At 54.1% G+C, this 25,198-nt stretch overlaps 1 protein-coding gene across 2 annotated transcripts in view; it reads right to left on the reverse strand.

Moving 5' to 3' along the window:
• CACNA2D2 (calcium voltage-gated channel auxiliary subunit alpha2delta 2) overlaps positions 1 to 25,198 on the reverse strand; it is a 210,789-nt gene that overhangs the window by 30,427 nt on the left and 155,164 nt on the right. For both annotated transcript variants that reach the window (XM_074550041.1, XM_074550042.1), the window contains exons 4-5: positions 12,813 to 12,872; positions 2,291 to 2,335 (exon numbers count right to left, since the gene is read on the reverse strand). In XM_074550041.1, coding sequence (XP_074406142.1) covers positions 2,291 to 2,335; positions 12,813 to 12,872 — 105 coding nt within the window. The remainder of the gene's footprint in view (positions 1 to 2,290; positions 2,336 to 12,812; positions 12,873 to 25,198) is intronic.

Raw genomic sequence — 25,198 nt, forward strand, 5'->3', positions numbered from 1 at the left:
AAAGGTGAAAACTTCACTTCTGCAAACATTCTGACAGCCTTGGGGACCCCTGGGAGAATTTTCTGATGTTCCCATTTGTTAAAAACCACTTGGAAATCCAAAGTCTGCTTGGGAGGATAGTGGAGCTGAGGTGCAGGCAGGATGAATAAGAAGCTCATTTCCTCCTCACTGCAGCTAAAGCTGGTGTAAGGCTTGTGAATAAGCCCCAGTTATGGGCAGCAGCCATTGTCCATCAGCACCCACTCTGGCTCAGCTACATCGTGCTCCATTTAAATAGAAAAACTGAAGCTAAATAAAGAAAGGATGGAAAGAGCACTATTACGTTCCATTCAGATTTTCTGGTCTCATCTCTCTCCTTTTTTACCTCAGCAGCATCTTCCTTTTTTCCCCCCATTATTTTTGTTGGAATTAAATTTGCTGTGATTTCACTGGTAAGGAAGCAACAGCAGAGGGAGGGAAGTGCCCTCCCTGACAAACCCACACATATCTACAATAGGACAACCCCAATTTTGCAGTTTTGCTTGGTATCTCCTCAGGGCAGGACTAAAGCTGATGTGGCTGGTGAGAGATTTGCAGGGCTGCTGCTCCTTGATATGCCAGCTCCTCTGGGAAGGGAGGGATCAGGGGGCTGAGCCCTGCAGGCCCCAGGGACACTGTGCCATGCCAATGTGCACAGCCTCTCCCCAGTGCCCCCTGTGCTGGGAGGGCTCCATGGGCACAGCTCCAAGGTCGGGATGCCTTTTCCATGTCCTGTTTCCCAATCCTGCCTAATGTGACCAGGATAGCAGGGTGTGACACTCAGGGGAGCAGCAGGCATGGGGACATCCAGCTTCTGTCCCCTGCCCTGAGCACTGATAGCAAAAGCCCAGCCCAGCCTGATGGATGCATTAGTCCTGCTGCTCATCCCCTGTGCTGGGAGTTGCTCTGCTCCCCAGGCTGTCTCCTCCTGCCTCAACCGCCAGCCAGTTTTTCCTTCACTTCTATCCAAAATCCCCTTTAATGTATTTTAAGCCCATTAGCTCCATCCTCTCCAGAGCAGCCATGGCAGGATCCTCTCCTCCCTCCTCTGGTAGCTCCCCCCAGGCTGGGGGGGGGACAGGAGACATCCTCAGCTGTAAATGAGTGGCACTGTGGGCAGGGAGACCTGCCCAGGAGAGCAAGAGCCCTCCACTTCAGTCCCAGCATCTGCCCAACCTCCCCATCCCACCTCCCAGCCCTCTGTGGCTGCTTCCCCTGCCAAGAGCCCTCTGCTGTCACTGCCTGGGGACAGGGCACTGGCAGTTAGCCAGCAACTCTGCTTTGAAGGCATCCATCCATCCATCCTCCTCCCTTCCAGCCTGTCCCTGGCTCTGCTCTGGGACACAGACTCCCAGGTGGGTCGAGAGGAGAGAAAAGGAGCAGCCCTGGTGCACCAGCACTGGCTGGGGCTGTCCCCAAGGCTGCGCCCTGCTGTGCTTGGGGCCCCTGGTCAGCTCCATGGACTCTGCTCAGCAGCTCACACCAAGAGCATCACTGACCTGACCAGCCCCTATTTCCTATGATCCTGCAGCACTGGGGTGACCTGGCAGCAAAGTGGGGTGTCCCAGGTCAGAGCAGGGTGTCCCAGGGCACAGAGCAGGGTGCCCAGGGCACAGAGCAGGGTGCCCAGGGCACAGAGGGATGCCCAGGGCAGAGCAGGGTGTCCCAGGGCACAGAGGGGTGTCCCAGGGCAGAGCAGGGTGTCCCAGGGCAGAGCAGGGTGCCCAGGGCAGAGCAGGGTGTCCCAGGTCAGAGCAGGGTGCCCAGGGCAGCCAGCAGTGCTGGTGGAGCTCCCTGCACCCGTGGCACAGCCCCTGAGTGAAGTCCCCTCGCTGTCACCAGGGGAGGAGCTGGCAAATGCCGGCTCTCTCTCTCGGGAGCCCCGGGGGATGGGGGCTGCCAGGCCCGCAGTTAAAGCACTGATTGCCAGAAATCACAGGATGGCTATGCTCCGAGTAGGGCAGGGAATTAGATTCAGTCTCTAATTAAAGGTTTGCTCTTCATTTGAATTTCAGATGCCAGCTTTAATTTTAGAAACTTTTGCAGGCAGCAGAGCAACCTGCCCACCTGCCTGCTGCCAGGCCCGGTGCTGGTGGCCAGATGTCACCACGGCTCAGCTGGGGACACGGCTGCACACCGGGCACAGAATGTGGTTACAGCCGTGACAAATGCTGTGCCATGACCCTGGTGCCGTGCTGGGACAGACTGGTGAGGGGCTCAGCCCTGGGCCAGGGTGGGGCTGTGCCAGAGATGCCACAGAGACAGCACTTACATATTCAGTGTCGGCCTTGGAGTCGTAGTACTCGATGTCTTCCTCCTGCAGAGAAAGGGGAGAACTGTTAGTGCCAGTCAAGGTCAGGGATGGGAAAAGAGTCCCTCTCCTGTCCCTCAGCACCTCTCTCATGCTCCTGGCAGCCACCACACTGCTGGGGACTGAGCCCTCCCCAGCCCTGCTGTCCTTGGGACGTGTTCAGGACCTCACATCCTCCACACCCACCCTGCAAGGACTGGCCATGGGCTGCCGTGCTTCCCTCCACTCATGGCTACTGCTGAGCCAGGGCACTGCAGGGCCACCAGCCCTGTGACAGTGACACCGGTGTGAGCACAGCCCTGCGCTGTCACCAGTGCCCACAGCCAGGGTGCTTTGGCTCTGTTGCAAACACCAGGAGCCACACAAAAACCAGGTTTAGTCAGCGTGGCAGGCAATGGCCCTGCAGCCACCCAGGCCCCCTCCCTGCACTGCAGAAACAGGGAGGAAAGTGTCCTTGCTTCCACAGAGAAATGCACGTCGTTAATTTGGGGTATTTAGAACCTATTTAAGCAGAAAGGTCTGCTTGGATTCCTCTTCCCAGAGTGTCAAGACGCGAGACAGCTGATAAAATTCCTGAAGAGGCAATTGGGAGAGCAGCGATGCTGTCACAACAGCATTCCGTGTAGCAGTAGAAAGGGTAATTAAAGGGCACTCAGAGCCTCTTCCCAGCGTGCCGGGACCGGGTGTGATGCCGGCACACGGGCAGCGCCGTCTGCCAGTCAATCCCCATCAGCAGCCAGCAGCCTTCCCGGCACGGGCAGCCCTGGGGTGATTATTGCTGTATTATGGAACAAGGAAAGCGGTCTGGCCCCGAGCAGAAACATGGCCAAAGCCTCCATGGCACTGACTGCATCCCTGTCCTGCCTGCCCCTGCTCTGGACAGGCCTGGACACAGCCCTGTGCCAGGCACGGTGGCACTGTGACATCCATGCCAGCCCGGAGAAAGGGACATGGGGGCAAGAAGCTCTTCTGGACAGCACCACCCGTGCCACCAGCCCGGCCCTACTGAGCACGGGCTGTCACTATCCCTCACTGCCACTACCTCTCTCAGCCACAAAATTGCTCCCCAGGGCGGTTTGCAGTGGCTTTTCCCGGCTTCCCAAGAGGTGGGAAAGCCCTGCAGCTGATCTTGGGGACATCAGCAGCAGGGGACCCTGGCAGACTGTGCAGGTGTCCCCCCAGGATGGGGATTGCAAAGGGCAGTTCCAGCATCTCCCTGAGCAGAGAAAATGCCCGTGGCTTCTCCGGGCTCTGCAACTCTCAGAGACTGAGATAAGGCAGCACCGGGAGGGGAAATAAAAAAAAAAAAATTGACGCAGCATCTTCCAATTTCTGCTATTAAAAAGCCCAGTCATTAAGGGAACACACTTATTAATTATCTGTGATTTGTTGTGAAATGCTGTGGGGTTTACAACAACAAGAAAGGAAAAAAAAGAATTAATTTCCCTTCATCTGGCCTTGCCGTGCTGCTGCCGGCCCCACGGCCGCCCCGGCCCCGCCGTGCCCGATCCACGGCCATCTGCACCTCCTAATGAAAGGAACCCCCGGAGAGCCGAGCACAAACCAGCTAATTTCATGTTTAATGATCTTTAATCAGGAGTGAGTGTGACTAACAGCGGCCAGCCAGAAGGTGCTTTGTTATTCATTTTATTTGCCGTTGGCTCCTCCGAAAAGCTCGGTTCCCGCTCCCGCAGTGCAGAGGGCACGAGGTGGGTGATGATGCTCGAGCAGGAGAGCCGCTCCCTGCTCCTGCTTTCCCCGCTCCCTGCTCCTGCTTTCCCCGCCCCAGCGCTCCCACGGCACAGGGCACAGCTCAGGGAGCAGAGATCCTGTGACGATGTCCCTTTCACCGATTCCCCCCAGGGATCACAGAGCCCTTGCCGTGCCCTCTTTCAAGCCCTGAGAACCCCAGGAGCAGCTGGTGAGATCTCAGCCACACTCAGGCTGTGGCTGAGGTTTCCACAGAGACAGCACCAGCGTGGCCCTGGCACTGAGATGTGCCCAAAATCCTTGCCACAGCCCTGCTGATGCTGGGAGTTTTTCATGGGGTCCAAGCGAGACTGGGGGAGCTGGCAGGGCATCTGTGTCCTGGCCACTTGGAAGCCTGTGTCTGTTCCAGGAAGGAGGGAGAGAGCCCTCAGAGATGCTCTGAAAATATGCCATGAATGTTCCAAGAGGCAACAAGGGGTCCTACAATTTCTGCTCCCTATTTTTTTAAAACCGCATTTGCCTTCTTCACATAATCCTCTCCTCCTCTGGTCCATGTTAAACTCAGCACCAGGTCTGTGTAAATAGCACTGGTATTTCTCGAGCCTTTCAGAATAAATACCAATAAAGAAAACAAGGGGGTGAAGACGTCAAGGGATTTCAAGGCAAAATATTGTCCCTGTCTCTGCAGGAAGCACACACTGGTTCCCACTGCAGGGGAGGCTGACAAGGAGGAGCTGCTGCTCCAGGATGTGTTAACCACTGCCCATCTTCTTGTACCTAAATTGCCAAGTGCCACCTGCACAATGGCACTGCCTGGCTGTGTCACTGGTGGGTAAGTGTGGGGTTATTTCAGCTCCTTAAGTGCAATACTCAGGGAGCTCAGTGCAATCCCAGACTGATCTGCATCTGTCCCTGTAGCCATGGCCCAGGCTTCTCCAGCAAGGAACCACCACACCTGCACCAAACCCTTGTGGTTCAGTGTCCCTGGGCAGCCCCTGGCCAAGGCTTGACCCAGGTGGTACCTCTTGGAGGCAGCCCTAGGGATGCTGCGGGCCAAAGTCTCCCCCTTGAGCCCTCCCCAGGTGCCCTGTGCTCCACACCTTCACTGTTTTCACACCAAAACACCAAGCAAAAAGCTGATTAAAAATCCAGGCTGTGAGACTCTGGAGAGCTGCAAGCTGGAGCCTTGCCAGTGGCACAAGGGAGGACCCTGCTCTGGCTCCCCTGACACTCCCCAGCAGAACAGGTATGAGAAAAAGCCCAGGACAAGGAGGGGCACACAAGTGCCTCAGGTGGGTGGTGAGGGGCACTCCCCCTCACAACCCCTGACACAGTCCTCTACAAGCATCCAAACAGATCTTTTTTTGCCTAAAACAATTACAGCAACTAAAAATAATGCTGAAAATGTCAATGCTCTGTTATCTCTCTGCAGCTGGAGGTGTCTGGATGGAGGGGTGCTGGCCCAAGCCTCCAAGTCAGCGACCTGACCAGGTGACAGTCAAACTGTATCACACACAGAGCTGCCACCACCCCAAAAACCTCAGCTCCCTTTTCCAGCTGGAGCACACAGCTGGCAGGGACACAGCAGGAGGGCTATGGCTCGCTCTCCCCTGTAGAGTTTTCCTGTAAAATCACCTAATCTGGCTAATCCCTCTCCTGAGGGCCTGTAGGACTCCACAGGATTGTCCTGTAAGGGTCACCCTGTAAATCACATGCCCTGGGGATGCTGCAGCTCCCCGGGGCAGTTGTGCCGGCAGATCCTCCTGCAGCACATTGATTTTGGTCCCTCTCAGCCTCGGGCTGTGGGCTTCATTTCTCTGAGCAGCACAGGTGACCCCTGTGGTCAGCAAATCTCTTTCAAGATTTAATTGGCTCTGGAAGAGTCAAATCCTGCAGCAGTTTGCCTTCAGGCAGTTAGGGGGAACTCAGAGGGTGCTGGGGAAGAAAAGATGGATCCCAAGCTGGCACCTGCCTGTTTTCCAGCCACTGGATGGAGCTGGTGGCAGGACCAGCACCCCAGGGCACAGCTTACCTGTGAGGGGACAGCCAGGTGACCAGAGCTGTGCCTGGCCAGACCCATGGGCAATTCAGTGGGTGGAGAGAGCAAGCAGGAGCTGGTGTGCCCATACAGCACTGGGAGCTTTGCTCATGGGCCCACCTCTCCTCTGCCATCAGCACTTTAAGAGGACAGTGAGTGTTCAGGTACTTCTTCACGTCCCTGAACTGTTAAGCACACAGGAATAGCAGCAGCTTTTGCTTATAGCTGCACCTTTCATACAGAGACACCCTGCAGTGTGTCACAGAGCTCCTGCAGCCTCACACCTGTGCTAGGGCAGCAGGAGCAGAGCATGAGCAGGGACACACACAGGTCCCCACCACAGCATCACCCTGCCAAGCCCTCCTGGGCCACCCCATGGCTGTCCCTGGGCATTGGTGTGTGCTGCTCAGCTGGTCCTGGCTGGAGCTGGGGCTGCAGCTCTCAGCAGGTGAGTGCTCAGCCCATGGTGTCTGAGCCCTGCCATGGGCACAGCAGCCTCCTGGCTGGGGAACAACAGAGCAGAGAAAGTGTTCCTGCTACACCTGCCACGGGCTGGGGTAAGGGCCACAGCCAGGAACAGGCTCCACAGGGGCTGAATGGATTCCTGGGAGAAATTCCTACCTGGGAGAAATTCCTACCTGCAAGCCAAACCTGGCTGTGGCTGGTAGGGGCTGAACCTTTGTTTCCACTGGCTAGAACTATTCTTGTCCATGTGCCCCACAATGAATCTTTTCCTAGTCCCCAGAAAAGGACAATATTCATGGTTAGCCCCAGCCACCACAGGCTGCTGGACAGACCAAGAAGGGGCCTGGTGGGACCCATCCTTTTTCTGCAGCACTGTGAATTCCCTGCATCCCATCCACCATCAGGGGCCGTAGGCATTACCCAGGACAGGTGGAAACAGTCATCATAATCTGCCTTGGCATCTTTTTTTTAAAAGCAATTTCCTCTCCCTGCCTCTCTGACAGAGCCGGGGAAATATTTAAGTGACCTGTCAACAGTTTTTTCATCTCCCCAAGAAGATGTTTTATCTGATCACACCTCGCCAGCCATTCTTCTTTACATGGCATCTCCTGTCTCCTGCTCCTCTGAGGCTGCCTTGAGCGAGGCGTGGCTGCTGCTCCCCTCCACTGCACCCCAGTGCCACAGGGGGGCCAGCACACACAGAGGGGCTGCTGGAGAGCCCCTGCCCTTCCTGGGATGGGATGGGATGGGATGGGATGGGATGGGGTGGGGTGGGGTGGGGTGGGGTGGGATGGGGTGGGATGGGATGGGATGGGAAAGCAGCACCGAGAGGAAAGCCAGCAACCCCAAACCATCACAATCATGGAGAAGACATGGATGGCCCAGTGATCTTGCAGAGTGGGGGGTTGGTCAAGCCCCCTCAAGCCCCATCCTTGGCTTTTAAGAGGGAACAGCACCAACACAGGGGCTTTGTGAGTGATTTTCTTGTTCTGCTTTTCGGCCAGACCGGCGCTACAGGAGCAAGGTTGGTGCTGTAGCACAGTAATTCTCCGAGCGTAATGAAAGCTGACATTATATCAAACACAATAAAGACTCTCAGCTGATGGAGATCATTCCTGAACACACAAACCCATTAAACTGAAAAAAAAAAATATCAATTCTACACACTCGCCAGCCAAAAGAAAATGTGATTTGTTATCTAAAAGGGGGTTATAAACACAGCTTCAATGCACTTTCTGTGCTGTAATGAAAACTGGGTTTGAAATGGCAAGACGACTGCAAATTAGAGTATTTGATTTTATTTTCTAACTTTTTAGGTAAACCTTCTACAAGGGCAAGTGCAAGGTTATGGTGACAATCTTTCTGTTCTCAGCCGATAAGTAGGATCTGTAATTAAAGGAGGAGAAAAATGAAAGGAGGATAAGGAGCTGGCGCTCGCCCTTCTGCTGCTGCTTTGAACACAAAGCTCTGCCTGCATGGCTGTGCCCAGCCCACGGGAGCAGCTGCTGGAGCCCACACGTGGCATGGCATGGCATGGCATGGCATGGCATGGCATGGCATGGCATGGCACAGCCACTGCTCCCCCACAGACACACACCCAGCAGTGCAGTGCTGGGTGGAGCAGCAGGGTGGGGCAGGATCCTGCACCTGGAGGGATGTGGCCACATTTCCCTTCACAGAGAAAAGCAAGGCACAACTTCCTAAGGATATTTTCTGGGAATCACAGCGAGGAACCTCAGGGAAAGAAAAAACAACTCTTATCTCATTCTCTGCTCCTGTGTTGTGCCAAAGTAGAAGGCAGTATGGAGATTGTTTACCCAGAGTGATGGTGTTTTGTTTCCTTGGCCTGTCAGGGCCAGGAGTGTGTGCAGACTGTCGGTCAGCACACAGTCACAAGGTTTTGTTCAGTGGAGTTGAGTGCTTGTGCAGATTCAGTTTACATGTAGTGCAATATAGAATAATATAGTATAATAAAGTAATTAATTAGCCTTCTGATATCAATGGAGTCCTCCTTGTCATTCTTCCCTTCATTGGGGGTGCCTTGCTTTTCCTACAGATGGATGCAGCTCCCAGGGCTGTGTGGCCGTGGCTGGGTACCCAGCCATGCTGCCATGTGTCCCTGCTTTATCCTGCACCTTTCCTGGCCAGTCAGGGGCACGGTCCCTGTTATTGCTCCTGTCCATCCCCATTTGGCAAACAGCAATCCCTTTCTCCCTGGAGTTTCGTTTCTAATGGAGCTTGAAATTATCTGGGCTTTGTTATTCCTCATGTGCTTGCAGGCAGGGGTTACAGATGGAGGCAGCAGCATGGGGCTGTCCAGCACTTGTGATCCCCCTGCCACCTCCACAAATGTCACCACTCCCCAAAACCACCCCGTGGTTAAACCCTGTCCCCAGCAGCTCCTACATCCACAGCTCAATGTATGGCTATTTTTCTTTTCCAAGGAAAAAGGGCCTGCTGGGCTCTGACCCTTCAAAGGGCCCTTTCCAACATCACAAGGTGGGGAGAGGTGGGAGGCAGAGGGGCAGCAGGCAGAGGAAGAGGGGAGCTTCCCAGTATAGTGATGGAAAATGCAGCGAGGAAGGAGACTGGGAGAAAAACAACAGTAATAAACATTTTATGAAGCAGAAAATGGCTTATAAAGAAGTCAACTTTTAAAGGCAATTTATGTAATCCTGCCAAGCACACATAAACGAGGGGATGGATCTCTGCAGCACTGGAGTGTCCCCTAAAGGCATAAATAGCTCTGGCAGCCCCAGCACACCTACACACCTTGATGGTAATGGTGATGGTGATGATGGTAATGATGATGGTGGTGATGTTGGCCTGGGATGCATTCTGTGGCTGGCAGTGCAGATCTGCACCTCTGACAGCATCCCCCAGGTCAGCATTGCCCCCACTCCCCACACACTGTGTGAGTGTGGGACACCTGAGACCCGGCTGATGCTGCTGGCATGGGGCTGAAGGTCTGGAAAAGAACCCAAGGAAAACTCGGGAGGAAAGCAGAGCACACAAATGGAAAAGAGCTGGGAGAACATAGAGCTGGCTGGGATGTCTGACAGGCCACATGGCAACTTGTCAGCGAGGATGGATACAAAGGATGGCAGCAAAAAACTCAGCATGACCTTTCAGCCTTTTTATACTACTTCTACTTCTGCAGGTCCCTTGCCCAAGCAGGGCAGCAAGCAGAGGATGGAAACCTGAAAGCTGCATTGCAGGGTGTGCTGGAGTCCTGGCACCTCTGTTTGCTGCTGGGGTGGTCAGCACAGGGCAGGCTCAGAACCACTGCCACAGCCAGAACTGGGGACATCCAGAGCAGGGGCCAGCCCTGATGTGCCTTGAAGGACAAACTCTGTATGGAGTGGAGCCAGACTATCCCAGTGGATCTCTGAATAGAAGCCTGTAGGCCAGAAGATTCTCACTGGGAGAACTGGTAGGCCAGGCCACTGCAAAGGGGAATTTTCTGTGGTTTCCCACCATGCCAGTGCCAGGTGGTTGCCATGTTCCTTGGGGGGAGCCCACTCTGGCTATAGGACCCAGCTCTCACCTTTCCAGAGCTCTCTCAGCTTTCTCCAGTGGGGGGTGAATGTGCATCCCTGAGAGACCCCCACAGTGCTGGCAGGGAAGGGCACAATCTCTCCCCACATCCCTCCCCACATCCCTGCCCACCATGCCACTCTGAGCTGCCACCCAGCCCTGGAGTAAAACAAGCTTCAGGGAACTCATGAGGGTGCTCAGAATACGGGTGACCTTGGGGCCAAGGCTACTTTTGACCAAGGAAAATGGCCCCATATCCAGAATTGATTTGGGGACACAGCCCCGGCTTGGCACAGCTGGTAGACATGAGGGTGAATGAGCACAGGGAGCAGGGATGAAGCAGGACAGGAGTAAGGGATTGTTTAGGGAACAGGGAGGCACTTTGCAAAGCTTCCTGTGGTGGGAAGCTGAGCTCAGCTCCAAAAAGGCCAGCTTGGCTGGGATGTAGCTGGACAAAAGCAAGGAAACCAGAAAACAGCAAAGGAAAAGGAACTTTCCCCGTAGAGACAGCTCGTGAGTGATGGCTGGCAGCAGCTCCCAGCCGCTCAGGCTCTTGCTCCTGCTTCATTTTCCCCTGGACTTCCATAGCAACCCATCTGCAGTGAGGTTTAATGGGGCTGCCATTAGCACTAATGCAGTGCAAACACTCAGCATCTGCCGGCGCCTTTGGATGGAAACACAGAAATAACCGCGCCTGCCTCAATCTGTCACCGACTCCGGCGCGGGGCGAGGACAGACACGCTGGGAGAGCAGGGGAGAGCTGCAGCCAGCAGGAACGAGCTGCTGGTGGGAAGGGAGGAGAGGAGGAGCTGGGCTGCTGTGCTGCTGCCCCTTTCCTGCCTGCTGTGGGGGCAGCTGCAGAGCCAGGGTCAGCGGTGCTGGCGCTCGGCTCTGACCCTGCCCATCCATCTCCAGGATAAAGGGCAGGAAAAGGAGGCTCAGCCCCAAAGCCCCTCCATCCCTCTGCTCTGCTCAGGAGCTGGGGCTGTTGCAGGCAGGACTGAGGCAGGCAGGGATGATACCCAGCACCCTGGGGGCTGTGCACAGAGCTGGACCAGTCCATCAAGTGTCCCAGGCAGGCCTGGGCTGTCCTGATAAAGCAGCGCCGAGCTCTGCGGTGACGCATCACTGCACATTGTTTCTGGGTGACTCGCTCCTAATTACCTTGATTAAGTGGTTGCAAACAGTGCTATTAAAAATATTTTTTTTTCTATGAAAGTGGATTTCTGAAAGGTTTGTGCCGTGAATGGCAATATGAGCCAAGAGCTTCCCAGCGCTACAGCCTTTCCCAGCGTGTTCTGTGTCCTGCTGTTATTCCCCTGGCAGTGGAAGCCAGCCAGGTCTGGTTGGAGAAGGAGCTCTGTGGGGTTGCAGAGAGCCCCTGCAGCAGGAGCTCATCCCTGTGTTCCAGAGGATGAGCAAAAGCTCCAAGCACTGCTACAAAATGCAATGACCTTGTGCCCACCCTGCACATGCCCTGGTCACAAGGCATCCAACCCTAGGTGCCAGCCCAGCATGGTGGGTACAGGACAACTACAGTGTCCCTGGGAGACCCACAGTCAAGCTTCAGGTGCTGCTCAGGGATGTTTCCTGGTCCTGGAGGACATGTGAGACTGGGTAAACTCTAGGGATGAAGATGCCCTGCACTTCTCTGAGCTTTCCTTGGGAGCCCCAAGCCAAGGTCCTGGTCTGGCACCGGCATTGGCATCGCAGGTGCCTGCACCAAATCTCATCATCCTCCTCACCTCCTCTCCCCTGGCCTCTTCGGAAGAGCTGACAGCAATTCAGCAGTGCTTTCATGCAGACAGGGAGACCCCTGTGAGCTCATCCTGCTCCTTGGGTGCCCCTGGGACACAGAATCAGCCACCAGCCTCCACCCCACGCTGCCCACATGGCAAATGAAAGCCAAGCAGGTCAATCCCTTGCCTTCTCCTTTGCTTCTCCCACCTCTTCCTCTCCCCAGCAAGCCCTGGTGACCATCACCTGTGGCAGGAAGGTCTATGTGAGCAGCAGCAGCAGCTCAGACTGTGAAATACCCCCCAGAATACAGCAGCCTGGCCTGGCAGTGGGGCTATCCCAGGCTGTCCCCTCAGAGGATGCAGGGGGCTCCTCAGGGCTGGGCAGGATGCCATCCTAGCCAAGAGGAAGGGGCTGGGTGGCTCAGGAGTATTTTTTATTGCAGACTCCATTTGCACTGGGAGAAAAACAATCTTTCCTTCCTTTTGTATTATGGTTATAATTTGAGAGCATTTCCAGACAGAATCCTTCAGGTTCCTGCTGAGTGCTATCACCGCCAGAATTACAAAGTCAAATGCAATCATTAAACCCGCGTCTTCCCTCTCCCAGCCCAGATTGCTCCTTCCCCAGGAGCAGCCCCCACCGCAGCTGCTGGCATGTGCCACAGCTGAGCCACCGCTGCTGTCACCCCGTGCCAGCCCCCCAGCACCGAACCCAGCGGTGCCAGAGCTGGGGAGAGCAGGAGCATCCTCAGCCCTCACCCCTCACTGCTGAGCTGTCCCTTCGACCTTCACCTCCTGCCTTCTCTTCAGGCTGAGGCGAGGCTGCAAACGAGCTCCAAATCGCTTCATTTGCTCTCATTAGCATGGCAGGCGCTGGGGCTGGGGCACGGCACAGCCAGCGGTGACTCACGGAGGGGACACGAATGGGCAGGGAGGGATGGCACAGTGGCTGCCCTGGCACAGGGGGCAGGGCTGGGGTGCCATGGAGCCTTACCCGGATGTTGTCCTGCCAGTGGTGAGCCTTCTGGAACTTCTCCGCCGCGTTGGCAAGTCTCTGCAAAACAAGTGGGAGAGGAGGAATGAGCCCAGGGGAAGCAAGAGCAGCCAGGCATTGCCCACTCCAGCCCAGGAGCACAGTGCCACCCCAGTGCCCAGCATCCTTGCCTGAGGGTTCCTGCAGCACCCTGGCACCCCTCTGCTACCTGGGCAAGGGGGCAGCAGGAGGCACGGTGGGCAGCACCCTGGGAGGGTGTTCCAGGGACAGGGAGCCAGTTTGTCCTGCTTGCTCCTGCCTTTCCTGGGCCAAGCCAGTATCTCCAGGGGAATTGCTGCCATTTGAACTCAGCAGGGCTGAGCCACTGCAGCCTGGCAGCTGGAGCAGGGCATGCTCTTGTTGCACAGGGCAAGGGCTGAGTCCAGCTCTCTGTACTGACAGCTCCCAGCTCTGTGCACAGCAAACAGACTCTTCAGACTCTTCAGAGCAAACAGGCAGACTCTTCAAAAACCCCCTCAAAACCCCCTCAAAATGCCCCAGTGCTGGGGCCCAGAGGTGCAATGTGCTGCCCACCCACATTTAACCCCTCTGTACCCCATGGCCACACTGGGGTAAGCAGAGGAAGCAGGATTTATTTGCCAGAAGCAGGATGGGGCGATGCTCAGCACCAGGGCACCCTCACTGGATGCTCAGCCATGAGACCCCTCACCAGCACAGAGGGTGCAGCAGGGCAGGGCTGGAGACTGGGCAGCCCCTGGGGTACTGCAGTGCCTGGAAGAAGCTGCAATCTGGCCTTTTGTGGAATCAAAGGGGATAAACAGGGTGAGAGCTCCAGGCTTTCTACAGGATCCTCTCCACATCACAAAGAAAATAAAGCCAAGAATAAAATGAGCAGCCCCAGGCCCCCTGGTTTGTGGGCACTGCCTGGGGAGCTGCCTGCCAGGGCTGCACAACCTGATCAGCACCAAAAGCCAGCAGGAGGCTTTCCAGTGTCCTGAGCCAGCCCACAGAGCCCAGGGCCACCCAGAGCCCTGGGTGAGGACACTCACTGCTAACAGGGGCACGGGGTCATGTCTGCTCATGCCACACTCAGCACAGCCTGCCTCCCACCAGCCATGAGCTGTTCAAGGCTCCCAGGGGATGCACACTGCCAGCTCCCAGCCCCAGGGGCCCGTCTGTACCAGGCTAACAGGCCACGAGGGTTTCCAGGTTGCTGCAGTCCCCAGAGGGCTCCCTAGAGAGTTAGTGGGACACAGAGCAAGGGAAGATGTACCCTACAGCACAGGCTCCTGCCTTGCCTGCTCCTCATTCCCTGCAGAAATATTTCCCTGGAGGGGGATGGACATGCTCTGCTCCATGCAGGTGGTGCTGGCAGTCAGAGCATGGGGAGAGAGGTGAGCCTGGGCTGTTTTCACACACTGAGCTGGCTGGAGGAGGAAGGAGCACTGACATCCTGGGTGAAAAAACAACCCCAAATCACTGCCTGGGCAGCACCACAGAATGAACTCAAGAGTCCCAGTGCTACACACACGACTTCCACACCATGAACCACAAATCCCAGGATAGAAAAGCATTCCTTTGCTCATCAGGGATGTGGCAGGCTGGTGGGAGCCCACAGGAGCAGCAGTAAAGTCCAGTGGTATCCCTGGGAAGTTATTTCCTATAAGAGCTATAAGAGCACCCACACATAGGAGCCCTGGGCACGGCCACAGGTCACAGCTGCTGTCCCCACTGTCTCCAGCTTCTCCAGCACTCCCACCAGCACAGAGGGATGCAAAATGTCTCAGCCTTTCCAATTGGGTGCTCAGGGGAAGGAGGTGCCACAGTGCCCCCCTGGCCCTGCAGGACAGTGGCAGGCCCAGCCCTGGCAGGGCGGCTTGAGCAGGGCTATAGCAGCAAATTCTGTATTTCTGTGAGCGTGGCAAAGCACAGGCACTCAAAAGTAAGGTGAAAGAAATCACAGATCTGGCCCTCCCCAGCCTGAAAATGCAGCTTGTTCTTATCAGATGCTGGGAAACACGAATCCATCACTGCATAATCTCAGCACGTACTGGTTGAAACTTTCCTGTTTAATCTTTTCTCTTTCTCTTAATCTTGATTTCTAAATCAAAGTGCTTGCTTTCAGTGGCCAGCATCCAAGGGGAAAGATCAGCTATCAGCTGAACATTGAAGCAAAATCCTTATGGCTCCAGTGGCAGGCAGGAGGGAATGAGAAACAACACGTGGCTGGACAGAAAAGCCAAGGGATATGAATTTTCAGGGCAGTTTTCCATGGTCTCACCTGCACAGCCATATCCCTGCCCCCAAGAGCTGCCTAGAAAAACCGTGGCCCAATTCTGTACCTCATCCCCTGCAAGCTTTTGTGCTCTGTTTATACATTGAGATGGCTGATTAAAGACGAGCATTTATTCTGAGTTGCGTTTAAGGCACTGGTGATGAAATATGCATTTTTCTGTACTTGATAAGAGTGTGTTTGTTTATTATGGGCTGGGGTAAGATTTATGGACATCTTTAACTATTCATTGCCTTGTGCAAAGTGCCTGGAGGGTTGCAAATGGTGCAGTAAGGGACGGCTACACCCAGGAACGACACCTCGACAGAAGATATTTTTCCGCTGGAAAATGTCAATTTGTCAAAGTCAAACCAGACACAATTTTGGTTATAAAAAATAAAAAAGGAAACCCAGATGTTCTTGTTTGATAAATAGCAGGAATGGGGGAGCCTGCAGCAGGATGGCACAGCCACAGCAGGGCGCTGTGCTGGCTCCTGGCTGCTATTCACCCAGGAGAGGCATCCCCAGAGCCCTCCAGCTGCTGCTCCTGGAGCATTTTCCTCACTAAAGACATTTCAGCCCCGTGAGCAAGATGTGACTGGGAGGACAGAGGGGCCGAGCAGACAGGCTGCCATCCCTCCTCTGCAACAGGGGACAGACACAGAGTGTGGGGCTCCCAGGGGAGCAGTCCCATCCTGTCACATCCCTGACTGGTGCTGGAGGGAGCCCATCCAGCCCTGCCAGAGATGGGCTGCTTCAGGAACAGGATGGGGGATTGCTGGATTCAAGATCCTCCAAAATTGTGCCAATAACAACGGGTCTCCCAAGGGGGCTCTGTGGGACAGCAGCTCCTGGAGGTGTTTGTTAGGGCAGGGTTTGTTGCTGCTCCCCCAAACCCCGCTGACAGCTCCCCAGGGTCTGCCTGGAGCCACACACTGCTGCAGGACGTCCCCATTAATGCCAAATGAGTTCATCATGAATAATGTTATTGTGATCAATACAGCTCAAGGATTATTTCTAATCCTTAATAATGATTAAACCATTATTTTTCAAGTGTTACAGATCAATCAGAGCAGCTCAAGGTGCGCTGCGTGCAGGGACTGTGAGATGCCCAGGAGGCAGGCAGTGCACTGGGGAGCCTGGCAGGGTACAGGGCAGTCACCCAAACCTCTCCAGATTTCAGACCTGGGGCTGTCAATTGTGGGGTTCAAACAGCAACAAAAAATAGAGGAATTACCAAAAATAAAGCATGGCTGTGAAATACCTGCAGATTTCCAGCAGGCTGTGGTGCAGAGATGGCCCTGGCACTTTAAGGAGCACGTTTCTTTCCTCAGAAGTCACCCAGGGCTAAGGACAGGAGATTTAGAGGCTGAAAACACTGAATTGAAACGACTCTGAAGGTCATGAAAGGCCAGCAGGAGATTTGCAGGGGATTGGTGTCTGGAGATCCCGACAGACAGCGGGCTGAGCGAGGGGGAAGGTGCTGCACGCGCTTATCGTGCCCAGACTCATTTGTATTCCACATGGAGCCCCTCTCTGCTCACCAGGGCTGGGCTTCAGCAGCTCCCTGCCCTGCACAGCAGCTCTCCAAGGAGCTCCTCCCAGAAGATGGGCAGGAAAGGAAAGGGGCAACAATTTGGGTGACCATGTTTGCCCAGAGATGGCAACTGCAGACACACGGCTGCTGCTTTTCCCTGGCTTTGCTGCAGGACCTTGCTACTCAGCCCACCCTGAGCACGGCTCACCCACGGGTGCTCACCCCCAGCAGCAGCTTTTGGGGACAGCTGGTCTGATGGGGAAACTGCTGGGAGTGAGGAACACTTGGAGCAGCAGAGCTGGCACAGGCAGGGACCACGACCTCCCCTCTAGTGCAGGGGATATCCCTGCTGTTGGCATCCCCACTGCTTGAGGGGCCAGCACGCTGGAGGATTGTCCCTGATGGAGCAGACACCCAAGGGTGATGCTCAGCTCTTCTTTGTCACCCCTTCTCTCCCATCACACCTGGGGCTATCCTGCACTGCTCTGATATTTTCACACAGACTCTTTCCAAAGGAAACTGGTCCAATGATTTAGTAAATCTCTTCTCCCAGCCCCACCATGGCAATAAGCATGCCCTGGCTGCTCCTGCCTCAGTCAGATCAGTGGGTTTAACTTGGGAAGCAGCAGAGCAGAGCTCAGGGAGGCCAAAGACCAAGGCTGGATTTATAAAACAGGATTACAGCAAACACTCTGCAGAAGGAGCCTGAGCAGCCCTGTGTGACAGCAGCTATGCCACCCCTGTGTCCAAGCCTCAACACAGGTGCCCCAAGCCGATGTGGATGATCCTCAGGCAGTCTGGGATGGAGTTCTGGCTTCTCCCCACAGCCAGTGTGGAAGCCCAGCCATGGCCCATCATGCAGCAGCTGTGTGTGTCTAGGGATGTTTGCTCCAGGGAGAGCCACTCCTGCTAAGCCCTGCTTTAACTCCCTCAGGGAGGCTCTTATCACCCTCATCATAGAGCTTGCCCAAGGCTCTGAATTGCATTAACCTCCCACAGCCCAGCACAGGCTGGGAGGGGAGATCTGTGCTGGGGATTCAAACAGCCCTGAGCTACCAGGAGGGGGGTGCCACACAGCATCCCACCTGCAGCATTCCTCCCAGGCAGGGAAATGCCCTGGTAAAGTGCCACACAGCATCCCAGCTGCCAGCCCTCCTCCCACTGCAGGGAAATGCTGGTGAAAGGTTAAGGCAAGAAGGTGAAATCAAACACACATGACAAAGCCAAGGAACTCAAGCCCCAGGCAGGATCATCCCCCAGGACCTGGTTTTGCAGCTCTTCTTCCTCCATAATGAAGGAATGAGGATGGCACAAGCCCTCTTCTCTGGTACCAGCCCCTCTTCCATGGACAGGGCACCCTGAAGCCTCACCTGCTACTGCAGAGCATCTGGAAAGGCCAAAGCCCATTCCATGTGCTTCACATATCTCCATCCTCCCTGCCTGCATGCAATAGGGCAGAGGGCACTTTCTCATGGTGCCACCTCCTGCCACCAGCTCCAGGGTGCCCCCACCCCAGCTCTCCCCCTCACCCCCAGCACATTCATGGAATTCACCCCAGGCAAACCCTCCCAACAGCGTGCACGTCACCATCCAAAAATGATCAACCAGCGACAACAGACAACAACCCCTTACGCACACAGAGGGAATATAAATCTTGAGTAAACACTGTAAAGCAGCGAAGCATCTCATCCTGTAATAATCTCCCAGACAGTTGATCCCAGGGCTCTTATTACCCCCCCAGCCATCATCTGAAATCCAGTCAGCAGCAGGCTCAGCCACGGCTCTGTATTGATCACGGAGGCAGCTTCAAATATGCTGCGGCATTTTTCTTCCAAAGCACTAACTTGTTTGTCAATAACTCCCCTGGCTGTGCAGGAGGAGAGGGATGGATAGAGCCCATCTCTCCCTCCTTGCACCTGGATCCAGCCTGGGCATGAGGGAGGATGGGGCTGCAGCCAGCATGGGCTGCTAATGTTCTGCTCATGGGAGGGCAAGTAAAGCCCCAGGGAAGAGCAAAGAGCACGTGGGAAATCCTCCAAGGGCTCCCAGACCACAATTCTGCACCAGCTGGTGTTCATTGCTGGGGTCTGGCAGTGCAGGGAGCAGGGACACCTCTGCAGAGCCAGCCCTGCCAGCAGTGAGGTCACAAGTGCAGAGCTGGAGCTAAACCAGAGCCAGAGCTGCTGCAGACCCCATATGGGGCACTGGCACAGCCAGCATCTGGCACTGGGGGCCTGGGATGAGCCCCAGAGCCACAACTTACATCATTTTACTGAGCACCTCAGTAATTCAGGCTCTGCAGGCCTGCAGCATGTGGTTCTTATTCACCTGTCAGCATTTCTTGTTTCTCCTTCCACCATCCCAACAAGCACATGGAGGGGAGGAGTGAAACATCCCAAGAAGAGAGGTACCAATGTCTTTGCAGAGAGGGTGAGGAAAGGGAGAGTGTTGCTGCTCGGGGTGTTTCTCCTACCTCAAAATATTGCTCAGGTTTCCAGAAGGGCTTAACTTCCCACAAACAGCAAAGCACCAAGGGCAAAAGGACAGTGCAGAGAACCAGGCACCCTGCAGCACAAACTATGCCTGCTGCTCTCTTCAGCTCTGCTCCCCTTGCAGAAAAGCTTCTCTCTGTCACACCCTTCTCCTGGAGTTCCTGTGCTCCATGAGGCTGGATCCTTGCTTTCCAAAATCACAGACAGAGAGCAGCTCTGCCCCTGCTCCCTGTCACCAGGAGGCGAGGAGGAGGAGGGCAGGGGCACTGTGTGCCCTGCAAACCCAGGGCACACTTGCCCCTGGGGACCAACAATAGCAAAACCTCAGCTCAGCTGCTCAGACCCTCCTTGGCTCCTGCCCCATCCCTCCTGGGGGAGGAAGGGCTCACACCAGGGTGCAGGATCTGTCCCCACCTCCCTCAGCAGTGAGGCAGAGCTGTGGGAGGCAGGATGGAGAGATGAGGCCAGGAACAGGTGCAGGCAGGCTTGGCCTCTCTCACTGTCCCTCTCCTGAGTGAAGGCAGCAGAAGGAGCATTTGGCCACACTGGCATTGCCTCATCCTGCATGCTCCTGCCTTTCACCCTGGACATATGGCAGCAAACCTTGCACCTCCATTAGAGATGGCTTTAAACAGTACTGCTAAATATCATCATGCTCAAGTCCTGCTGGAATGTGCTGCTGTCAGGCTTTGGGATGCAGGTGGTCCCTTGGGAAGCCAAACCAGGCACACTTGCCTGCTCAGGATATGAGAAAAAATCCTTTTCCTCCATCCCCTTTGCCACTCATTTGCAGTCACAGTAGACTTTTGCAGCTTCTGTAGCTGATGGAGAGGGAAGCAGGGACCTCTGCTCTGGGATCCCAGCATTCAGCCAGAGGAGAGCCAAGCAGGAGTATTGAGCTGCCCTGTGGCAGCACAGTTCTCCAAGCTGTCCATGCCCAGCACTTTAAATGGTGCTCATTTCACACCGCTCACTCTCTTTTGGAGCACCAGCTTACAAGATGAGCAAGGCAGAGAAAGCCCAGTCTGTTCCTACCTTTTCCACAGCAGTCAGACCAGTAAAAGTCTAAAATTCTGGCTGTCAAAGAAACAAAGTCTGTCTTGGGATGAAGCTGGAATCTTGGTGGCTGCCTCCCAGGAGGTGCTGAAGAGCTGGGCATGCCAGCAGCATCCCAGAGGGGTGATGGATACAAACCACCTGAGAAATGTCACTCCAGAGTTGGTTTTGGTTGTGGGTGGCACAGGTGTGTCCCAGCAGTGTCAGGGCTGTCCCTCCCAATCCAAGCCCCTCAGGGGTGGCCTGCCAGGCTAAAAGCCTGGTGGGTGCTGCTGCCCACAGCTGCTTTGCCAGGGTCCTGCCAGCAGCAGGGACAGGGTAGGTGAGCTGCTGGGCACAAACACTGCATCCTGGCACGGTGCAGTGCATCTGCCAGAGCTCTGCCACGACTGGAAGGGCTTGGGGACTCTCCTGCTGGGTGACAAGCAGCTGCTAGCTGCACAATAAAGTTTCAGATGACTAGAAATAATTCAAGTCAAGATGCATTTACTGGAAGGTCAGAGCTGGGAAATGTGACAGCAGGTGTTTCACCAAGCTGTGGAGGAGGAGATGGTGCTGCCCTGGGCTCCTTCTATCTCCTTTCCCCCCATGCCAGTGTGCTGTGGGTCCCATGGGATGGGTGACTGGAGGGACATGGCTCCCACAAAGGATTTTTGGAGATGGTCCCTTCTGGCAGGGGGTCCCAGGGCAGGTTCAGCTTCTGCAGTGTTGGAAGGGACAGAATGTCAGTCTCAATCTCAGCCCACTGCTCCAGCCCCATTTCCTCCCAAATATACTCCAAATATTCAAACAAACAGTGTTCCCTAAACCACACTCAAATATCCTGTGGACCTCCTGCTACGATCATCAAGAAGGGCTTGTCACAGTTCAAAATCCATTACAATAACCACAAGGCGTTTCAGCAGCAATTATAAGAGATAGTTGCACTTAAAAATCAATTTTACTTAGAGCTTGGAGGAAACAGGGTTTTTTAAAAATAAAGGAAAAAAAAGGAAGTGATACAGCTTGTCACTTGGGCAGGAGAAGGAGGAATTTGCCTGGCCAGGTCTTAGAAGCCAGAGTCTTCAAAGAAAAAAAATAAATCCTTCCTTATCATTATCCTTTCGTATTTTGGACAAATAAGTTCCACATGAAGATGAGAAGTTGTTCAAGGAGTGGCTCACGCTTCCCTGTGGTTCCCCACATGGTGCCAACAACACAGAAGCTCCTGTGAGATGCAGGAGGGCATCCCTGAAAACCCAAAATGCAGCTTGCATCCTGGCAGGCCCCTGACTCCCTGCTCCATGGGCATGAAGCCTTTCTTGCCTTTGAAATCCTCCCCTTTAGCTCTCTGCCTTTCACTCAAGCAGAGGCTGTTGGAAGTTTGCACTGGAAACCACTTACAATCGATTTATTTTAAGGCATCACCTCTGGCTGCGCTGTGATGTGCGAGCTTTAAAAAGCGCTCGTTCATTATCCGCTGCTGCCGCGTGGGGATTTCCGTGCAGCACCCCCGGGGCTGCCACCGCTCCTCTGCTCTCTGCTTCTGGGCTAAGGCAGCGTGCATTAATTCCCGCCAGAGTGCCCCAGAGTGCCACCACCCACCCCACAGCCCCGGCAAACCCACAGAACTTCCCTGCTTGAAACCCTCCAGGGACACTGTGACATCTTTCTGGTGTCCTCCAGTGCCATCAGCCACTGTCCTGCAGCCCGAGAGGGGTCAGACACACTGAGCGCTCACTCAGCCCCCACTGCCACTGGGATAGGAACACAAGCAGAGCAGTGGACATTGCCAGTTTTTAACACCAAAAAAAAAGCAACTGCAGTGCAAAAAGGATGTTTCAGTGGTATTTTGCTCTAAAAACCAGGACAATATTTGGAACCAGCTTTGCTCAAACTTTCAGACAAACAGCAAAGAAGCCCTAGTGGCTCCAGGTGAGGTGGGGAAGTTTCAGGGAGGTGGAAGGGAGCAAGTTCAGAAGGCCACCAAATGGCTGTTCCCAATGTGACAGCTCACAGTGACCTCAACACTCATCCAGCTCCCCCTGGCATGTCCGTGGGGCAAGGGGCAGCCTCCAGGCTGCCAGGACCACTCTCATCCCATTGGGACACTCTTTTAGAGATCCAGGTGCTCACTCCCCTCTCCTGGCCCTTCAGCCTCCTGCTCTTTGGCAAAGCTCAAAGCTCCAGCTCTTCAGACTCATTGCTCTTTGTCAAGATGTCCCAATGTGCCTTCCCATTCCTGTGCCTTCTTATTCAAAGCCCCAAATGCTCACACAGTATTTCCCTTCAGTCCCCATCCCTATGTTGATGCTTATGGACCACTGGATGAAACCAGGCTATGCTGATGGAGCAGGATGGTTGCTGCTTTGCTTTTGCCCTCCATTCACCTATTCCCTCTTGTCTGGAGCCTCAAATTTCAGTGTTGTTCAACTCTGCATTTTTACAGCCCAGCAAGCTCCATTTATGGCCCAGCATCCTGAGTTACAATGAAAGAAGGAACCAAACAGAAGAGAACACCCACCATGGATGTCAGGGGGTCTGGTGTATTCCACACCAAGCCCAGCCCCTGGCAGATGTATCCACTCTACTTCCCCATTTTCTGGTTTACACAGACTTCTGATGTTACCAGTAACAAAACTTGCCCAAAGAACTTTCATACAGGCCCTCTTCTGACTCCCTTATAATCCTTATTTCTTTCTTTTGTTCCTTCTCATTGCATGTGCAAGGAGAGCAACTCTCATTGCCCACTGCCAATCTGGCTCCAGCCTGGCAGATGTGGTGCTGGGAAGTGCTCACAAAGCCCCTTCCCCTCCTGCAGCAGTGTGACTGCCTTCCATTCCCATGGGGAACAAAGACAGACCCAGGCCAAGGAGAAGGACTCAAAGCACAGGACAACTTGCTACTACACACATTTCTCAGGCTTTGTCTTTATTAATTCTGCCTGAGACGTGCTCACTGCAGAGCAGCCCCTGAGAAGCCTCTCCCTTCCCTGAGGCACCTGGCTCCAGGATGGAGACTCCACAACCCTCCTTTGGGGTCTGTGTGTGTGGGGACAGATCCTTCCCAGCTCAGGTTTTCCCTGTGCCAGCACTGGGCTGATGCAGCAGCTGCCCAGGGAAACCCGCAGTGCCCTTCCACTGTCCTGCTCCAGGAACACATTTTGCTGTTTCTGTTAAACCAAAAATTCAAGGCAACTTGACACTTTCTGTTTTAAAGACTGAGAAAGCATGGAGGAGCTTCCCTAAGGGAAAAGCCATCAAGTGGAACAAGTTTTCAACAACTACACGTTCCTTGACCTTTTCCACAGTCATATCTTTAATGTTTCATGGACGGATTTGCTAAAAAAAATTAATAAAATAGATTTCATTTTAAAAAAAAGGTCAGGACATGTGTTACAGGGAAAAACTCATTTAGGTCCCTACCTGATGCTGAAGAGCCCTCCCCTGCCTCCCACCCAGGGCACTCTAGCCCAGGCATCTACCTCTCCACCTTTCTTTTCATCATATTCAGGGTTTGATCTCCTTTGGACTTTTCCTTCCTCTACCAGACATGTACCATAAGCATTCAGAGCTGACAAATGCTTGGGAGTCACAAATATTTGGTGGAATGTTGCACATCTAACTTGGAGAGGCAGCCAGAGAGCTCAAATGTGGAGAAAATGCTTGTCCAGCCTCCAGCACAGCTCTTCTCCCTGCAGCTGCTCCACCTTGAGCCCAAAGTTCTCCCTGACAGATGTTGAGGCTGCTGCCATGCTGAAGCCATGCACATTTGCACTCTCTTGCCCATCATTTCATGGCTCCTGTACCCACCCCATGAGCATCACCCCAGGGACATCACATCCCTCATCCCTGTGGAAATGAATATGGATCCCATCTGCTGTGTCTGAGCTCAGACTTGTCAAGAGCAAGCAAAGCAAAGCAAATTCCCCAAGCACAGAGCCAATTCTGGCTGATCAAGATGTTTTAAAAAATAAATGGTATTTAATAGCAGCTCCATCCTGGCTGGTCCAGCAGATGCTCCCAGAGACTCAGAAACAAAAGCAGCCTGGATGCTATGGACATTTCTATTATTGAGCCCACTCTGCAATTAGAGCAGACTTCTGTCCAACTTCTGCCTCTTTTCACCATTCCCTCAATTTATTTTTTTTTATTCCTTAAGAACAAAATATTATTCATCAAAGTTTGCAAAAAAAGCCTGCGAATGGCAGCGATAACATCATACTAAGTTATTAAGTGGTGACAATGGGGGACAATTACAGTATATAGTCCATTATAAAGCACTGCCGTTGGGATGAATCAAAGTAAAACACCCTGTGAATAGTGAGGAGCTTATTAACAGGAACATTGGTGTGCCAGAACATAATACCTGCATTCAGCCTCAGAGTTAGTGCTGAGCTGCTGCTGCTGCTGGGGAGTGTGGAGGAAAGTGGAGGAAAGGGCCGGCAGCTGCACTGCACTGCTCGAGGCATCAGCCCCATGGATTGATCCTCAGTGCTCGAACACAGACAAAGGGCAAAACAGTCCTGGGCCAGCACCATGCAGTGCTTGCCCTCTAAATCTGCTTCTGGAAGGCTCAGAAGATTTTTGCAGTAGCTCAGCCAAGCACAAGCAGACAAGGATTTCCCTCAAATCCCACCAGGATCAGGAGCACCCTCTCTGTGCTCACCAGCACCCCAGAGGGTATCTCAACCCTGCCTTTTGGGCAAGGAGGGTTCCACCACTATCAGCAAGTCTCTGCAGGTCCCACTCAGGGGTGTTGGGCACATCCCAGACTCCTGTCACCCATCACCTGAGGCTGCCCCTGGCAGGTGAGGAGGGCCATGATGCTGGGAGATGAGTGAACTAAATAATCTGTGAAAATTTTCTTTGTTGGGAAGGGAAACAAGCAAGCTGCATGCCTTCTTCCAGAGCTCAGCAGAAAAATTCTCAGGTTTGGGTGTGCTCAAGGACTAACCTGTGGGAAGAGCTGGTTTATGCTCTTCCTCCCAGGCTCTGCAGCCCATTCACACCTGGGTACAGTTCTGACAGGTCCTGTCCCTTCCCTCTCT

The sequence above is a fragment of the Zonotrichia albicollis genome, chromosome 12 (assembly GCF_047830755.1).
Source record: "Zonotrichia albicollis isolate bZonAlb1 chromosome 12, bZonAlb1.hap1, whole genome shotgun sequence".
Lineage (NCBI taxonomy): Eukaryota > Metazoa > Chordata > Aves > Passeriformes > Passerellidae > Zonotrichia > Zonotrichia albicollis.